The sequence below is a fragment of the Bidens hawaiensis genome, unplaced genomic scaffold (assembly GCF_021521415.1).
Source record: "Bidens hawaiensis isolate Kalapana, Puna unplaced genomic scaffold, B.hawaiensis_p1.1 tig00009958_1, whole genome shotgun sequence".
NCBI classification, from domain to species: domain Eukaryota; kingdom Viridiplantae; phylum Streptophyta; class Magnoliopsida; order Asterales; family Asteraceae; genus Bidens; species Bidens hawaiensis.
The window spans coordinates 621,377-627,919 of NW_027491754.1; the positions used below are offsets into that span (position 1 = coordinate 621,377).

Consider the following 6,543-nt stretch of genomic DNA (forward strand, 5'->3'; position numbering starts at 1 on the left):
GAAAACTTGAATCGAACTAATGAAACTATAAAATTGACCAAATAGGAAAATTTTAAAAAGCTTTAAAAAATTGTGTACTTATATTTTATGTGTGTTCATATATAATTATATATAAACTAAATTAAAAATAATCGGGCTGAACCGAACCGAGCAGATCTTTGCTCGTTGCTTGGCTCGTTTACAAACCGAATCGAGCATAGCGGCTTGTTTAAATCGAGCGAAAAAACGAGCGAGCATTTTACAAACAATTTTCAAACGAGCGGCGAGCGGTTTGGACGGTCCTATATTAACAACAAGGGTATGAGAAAAGGCCCACCTATAGAGCGGCTCTATAGGTGTTAGCTGCTACTTTGCTAGCATCCTTTGACTCCTATGCTTGTTATAAACGAGTCACGTCAAGTCAAGCCAGCGTGGGTTCGAGTTTGAGGTCGAAACTAAACGAGGCAGCTTGTCTCAACTCGAGCTCAAAGTTAAACGAGCCAGCAAGCCGAGCTTCAGCTCTGTTACAAAAATGAGTCGGCTCGACTCAGGTCGTTTGAAATCAAGTTTTTTAGCTAGTTTTGTTCGAGCTTTTATCGAGTGAGCTATGAACCAAGCTACTAGCCTAACATCCTTTGACTCCTATGCTTGCTTAAATGCATAGAAGAGGGTGAATGACTGACAAAAACAATTTGGGGTTTTGGCAATATTCTGCCTTAATCCAAAGTTCCAAACCTTCAAAAAAGAAAGAAAAAAGATACTTATTTCTTATTATATATTCCTGTATATAGCTAAATTCAAACTAAACACTTATCCCTTCATTATGTTCCTATAACACATTCAATTTCTGCAACCATTTTACAATATTTACAAAACTATGTACTATATATAATGAAAAAGTTAATTACTCGGATGCACCCTGGGTTACTCTATTTCACATACGCTCCCTAAATTTGAAAAACTATGTGTATGCTCTCTAATACTTTGACACAGGTTCTTAAGTTTGGCCTCTTTCATTTTAAAGGTGTTTCATGTGCCCTTTCGAACCATGGCGATTCTTAAGCGCTTAGATCTATCTTGCAATGATATGCATGGACGCATTTCTGACCGCATAGGAGAGAGAGTAGGAAATCAATTGTTAGTTTTGGATCTTTCAAATAACTCAAAAACCCGGAACCATTTCCTGGAAAATTAGTTAGAAGGAAAAGTGGCAACTTCTTTGTAAGTTGTCAAAATTGAGGATAGTTGACCTTGGAAACAACCAGTTAAGTGACACATTTCCTGGCTGGAGATGAGAAAAGTGGAATTACATGGAAAGTGTTGATGATGGAATATGGGCATAAAACATTACTCGGATATATTCGTGTTGGGATATCTCAAGCAAGCCTTGCGGGCTTGGTAGCTTTAATGATTGCGACATTGCGTTGCTCGATTGGATTTTGTCCAGCCAATGTGACCATCCGTTATCTATCTAAAAAAGTGACAGAGATACGGCTTTTGGCCAAACTCTGATACACAGTTTAGCAGGTTAATTCTTCATGAAAGATCTTAGCCCTTAAAAGATACTATTTGGGTAGTTCCATCACTCGCATATCTAATGCTTTTTTTTCAGTCAACAAAATTATGCCATTGACCCGGTACGAACTTTTGTAATTCAGTTACCACTCTCGTAGACATTAATATGCCAAGCTAAAAGTGCCAATCTTGTGTCTTTAATTTATGTTCACACAACCAAATACCACCTACACGGTGCAGCAAATTTGCATGCACATAAGAATTTAATAATAGGAAATACGTATTTAACAAGGCAAGAGTGAGCGTGTAAAATTACTTAAGATCCAAGATCAATTAATAAAACATAAGGATCAAAGTACGCAAAGCTTAAGCTCTCTTAAGCTAAACAAGCCGAGCTCAAGAACAACATAGTCAAAATAGCCAAAAAATTCACAACTTTTTAAATTGTGAATTTGGGAATTAAACTTCTTAATTAATCTTTTTCATTGCAAGAGTTGCATACTTAGTGACAAAACGATAACGTTAGTGAGCCTAGATGTTAACAAAAATCATTATGGTTCCTTTGTCTACGAGTAATGGACCGACCCATACGAACCCTCCGGTTCGTGAGTGATGCCAACAGCACATCAACACTGTTTTCAACCACTTGAGCTTGTTTATCCAATCCTAACGAGTTGAACCGCGAAACAAGATGCAACTCATCTAGTAGCCCAATAACAGCGCCAGCTGTACACGTCCGGTCCCATGACGGTTGTGGCCTAAGTTTATGCATTGCAGATGCACCTGTGGCGAGTGATATGCAAGGTAGATCATCTCCCCACATTAACTCTGCACGTTCCTGCAACATTATTATTTTAAAATAATAGAAAAAGAAACTAAATCATAGTTGTATATAAATACCTCAAGAAGTCAAGATTATTACCTTCAATCGCCTACACATTGCAGCCGAATTGCTCCATGTACCATCAATCAAGATAAAGTTAAAAGTTTCACCCGCATCCGTCTGTTAGAAGTGCACATTGAAACCGGTTAACCGACCTAAATCTACAACCCAAACTGAAATGGAACTGGTTCCAAGCCAATGCATAGTAACCGGTTTGGAAGCGAAATTAAGCCCAGATTGGAACCAGTTTGTGTTTTTGAAGCAGGAACCAGTTTGAAACCGATGGTTCACGAACTGATGCTTTGGACGCAGTTCACAAACCGCTTGGAACCGAGGGTTAATGAACCAATCCTCAGGATTAGGGGTTCAAACGAGCCGAGCTGTTTGTGAGCTACTCGAGCCAAGCTTTGGCTCGTTAAGGTGCTTAGGCACATTTAACGTTTTTCTCCAAATATATAAATATAATAAAAAAATGTATATAACTAAATTAATAAATAATAAAGAAGCACAGCCCAAGCTTGAATAAACAACTCACGAGCCAGCTCGAGCTTTATAAAAATAGCCGAGCCTGCGCTCGACTGGCTCGGCTGGGCTCGTTTTCACCCCTAATGAGGATGCGGTTCGCAACAAGTTTGGGTATGTACGTATTTATGTTATGCATGTTATGTATATGCATATGTAATGCATATATTTATTTTTATCACCTCGTTGACTTTTGAATTTTGACTTTTGTAATACTAAAACAAGGTACCTGGTGGGGTCCACCAAAGCTTTCCTCTACTGATTTTGTAGATGTGTTCTTATTTGGATATAGACACCAAACATTGTTTCTCCCTGAAAATGTTTCAGAACATTTCATGATTGCAGGCGTATTTTCGGCATAACAATATTTCTAAAAGAGAAAATGTGACTTACCCGAATGCATAAATGCGTTCCACATGATTTCTTCATGTTCGGTGATGCCAAATAAGCATAATTTGGCTGCGTTAATTCCAAACACTTGCCATAATAATTTGCCCGTGTTGTTTTGCCTCAAGAAATCCTGCAAAATTTACAAATATGTATCAAACGATAGTGGCATGGACGCTTAGAGGTCAAACTTGGTCAACATTTTATATACCTTTGGATGCATGTATAACCAAAACTGTATCTTGTCCCAGAGATTACAAGGTACGATTCTTGAACACATGCAATCTTCATGAGGAAGCCAACACTGTAAAAGTTTGATTATTATTTCTCATGACATGACCATATAATTAAGTAAAGTTATACAAATTATAATAATAATAATAATAATAATAATAATAAACAATAACAATAACAATAATAATAATAATAATAATAATAATAATAAAATTGTACCTTTTGACAAAGATAACCTCGGCTTCCGAGTAAACGACACGCGATTTGTCGGGCTGAAAAGAAACGGAGCTTTTGCTCTGAATCATCTAATGTTTTATATTTTGCTCTGTGTTTTTTTTCTTCTTGTGTCCTCAAGTCTCCCTGAAAAGTAATTAATAGAATATTTAGTTAACTAACAGGGGTGCTTGGATGTGCATTAGGAAACTGATTTTAGATACTTGAAGCCACAATAATCAGTTTTTACATTCTAGTATTTGGCTTAAGTGATTTTGAGCCAAATAATAAGTTTTAAACAATCAGCTTCATACCATCAGCAACAAAACTAAACTGATTATCTACAGGTAAAATGAAATTACATATTTACCCCCTTCTTTCAACCAAAATTGAGTCTTTTCCTTCCATTTCACAAACCCTCTTAAATAATTTCATTTTCTGGTTGCCAATTTATCTATTAACCAAACATATATATCAGTCTAGGGGTGTGCATGAAACTGAAACAAAAACTGACGTTTGTTTTTATGTATTCATAAAAAATGAACTTTTGGTTCAGTTTCGGATTTGCATGTATCTAAAAGCGAAAAAACCGAACCCAATCGAGCTTATAGATTTTTTATTTTTATTTTAAATTTTAAGTAATTTATAATAGTTTAGAATATAGTTTAACCCAAATATTTTAGCCCAATTGTATGATCATCAATCAACTATTAACTAATAAAAAAACTTAGGCCCAAATTCATGATTTAGGCCAACCTTTTTTCGGGCCAAAAATTTCGAGCCCAAATGACAAAACTGAAACTGAACAGAATCCATACCGAAAACCGAACAAATCAATCAACCATACCAAGTAAAATCCCACTCGTAGAGTAGGGTTTGGGGAGGGTTTACATGGAAACACACCTTGCCCCTGTCCATAGGGATAGAGAGGCTGCTCCTAGCGAGACCTCGACTCCAAGGGTATAAACAACAAACATGAGGTAAACAGAAACACATGCACATAACATAAGAAATAACAGTTAACTTGTCAGAAGCGGGAGTAGCAAAAGATAAATAAATAGGAAGGCAAATATAACACACATATAAAAGTAAAACTAAACAACTTGCATATCCTAAAACCCCCCACATAGGTCTACGCATTGCCCTTTGGGATGGCAATGAACCCCGAACCCGATGGGAAAACCCGAAACATTTGGGAAAGGTAAAAGCCTGTCACATTAGGGTATGGAGCGGGTTTGGGATTACTTTTAAAAGTTTTTGCGGGTTTGGGACAGGTATGGGATTTGTAATATGCCTAATTACCCGACCCGACAGCATAGTTCCGTTTACCTGATTATATGCCCAAGTAACCCGACATAATTTTCTGTTTTTATTTATTATATATATAAAATATAATATAAAACTGGGTTCAAACCACTGTCCTAAATTCAGTCCACTTACGAAAACTTCATATCAGTTTATATCGTTATAGTTTGCTATGTATCCACCTCCTAAATTCATAATCAATTCTAACTTACTGTGCTTAGATGATAGTAAATAACTTTATGTTTGAGTTGTGAAAATGTTTTTTTTAGTTGCAGTTTATAACACAAACAATGTAGTCATTTTTGATTGAATGTATTTCTACTTCATCTATAGTTAATTGTAGATTTTAAAAAATGAAGAGAAAATTTATGTATTCAGCTTGAGAACAGTATTCAAAAAGGTGGACTATAACAGAACCAACCCTACTTTTTACTAAAGACGAAAATATCACACAGCATAAAAAAACAAAATTTACAAGTTATGGGGCCATATTCATCAGTTACCCTGTTAGCCATTCTTAAAACTTATTAATACAATAATTCCCCAAATCACAATCAATCAGAACACATTAATAAAAAATAAAATTGAATTACCTTTAGTTTACCACCAAGGCCTCCAAATTTCATGTGGGCATCACTTTGTCTCTCTAGATCAACCATTTCTTCAACGATTTCTGCCACTTGTGCGGGCATGGGAGAATCGGTGCCCCAGGCTTGCCATTCTTGGAGGCTAATAATAGTGGTGGCGGCGGTGGGTGGTGCAGCCATGGTAGTACTAGTGTGTACAAATTGGGCGTCGTACTTTGAACTACATTTAACAATGGCTATGGTTGTTAAAGCCCTAAGACTCAACATGGTTTGTTTGTTTGTTTCTAATTCATGGATTTGGTTTCATAGTAAAGTTGTGTTAATATGAGCCCAATTTGCCCACTTAATAAGATTTAAGAGCCTTTCAAAAAAATATATATATAAATAAATAAATAAATAAGATTTAAGAATTTTCAACATACACTGGTTTTCACTTTCTTTTTTTTTTCTTTTAGAAAATATATTCTTGCTCTTGATAAAAGCGCTCGAAACAAGTTGAGTCGGAGCCTCAGACAAAACTCGTTTAGTTATCGACCTCAACCTCGGACCTAGTATGAGAAGCTCTTTTAGGCTCATCAAGCTTTAATTAGCCTTATGTATTTTTAAGTTCTACCTCTTTTGAATTTATATCTACTAATTTTACATTGTAGAGTCGAGTTGGAGCCGAGATTTGGCTAGTTTAAGGTACTAATTAAACAAAGTTTAGTAAAAGAAAATGTTTGGGATCAAATTAAAACAATCTAGAATCAAACGATTCAAACACACATTAAACATAATATATTATAGTAACTTAATCACCACACCACCTTACTTTTCCATTGTTTAATTTAATATGAAATCTATAAATAAAAAAAAATCTATTTCTATTGAAAAAAAAAACTAAAAAACACCATAATCAAAAAACAACCAAAAAAACAC

General features: G+C 35.5%; 1 protein-coding gene across 1 annotated transcript; it reads right to left on the reverse strand.

Moving 5' to 3' along the window:
• Window positions 1-1,961: 1,961 nt before the first annotated feature.
• On the reverse strand, window positions 1,962-5,774 carry LOC143533949 (uncharacterized). Its single transcript, XM_077028570.1, has 7 exons — window positions 5,632-5,774; window positions 3,740-3,880; window positions 3,498-3,590; window positions 3,293-3,419; window positions 3,129-3,211; window positions 2,417-2,497; window positions 1,962-2,332 (listed from the first exon to the last, which is right to left on the reverse strand). Exons 1-7 carry the CDS (start codon window positions 5,728-5,730, stop codon window positions 2,033-2,035), a joined length of 924 nt encoding a protein of 307 aa, XP_076884685.1. The 5' UTR covers window positions 5,731-5,774; the 3' UTR covers window positions 1,962-2,032.
• Window positions 5,775-6,543: the final 769 nt, after the last annotated feature.

What these genes read in the sequence shown, in the direction of transcription:
- LOC143533949 (XM_077028570.1), bottom strand. Translation starts at nt 5,730, where the DNA reads ATGCCCGCACAAGTGGCAGAAATCGTTGAAGAAATGGTTGATCTAGAG. An exon ending in GAACGCATTTATGCATTCGG is followed by an intron (nt 3,212 to 3,292) that starts GTAAGTCACATT and finishes AAACATTTTCAG; the next exon opens with GGAGAAACAATGTTTGGTGT. An exon ending in CAATGTGTAGGCGATTGAAG is followed by an intron (nt 2,333 to 2,416) that starts GTAATAATCTTG and finishes ATAATGTTGCAG; the next exon opens with GAACGTGCAGAGTTAATGTG.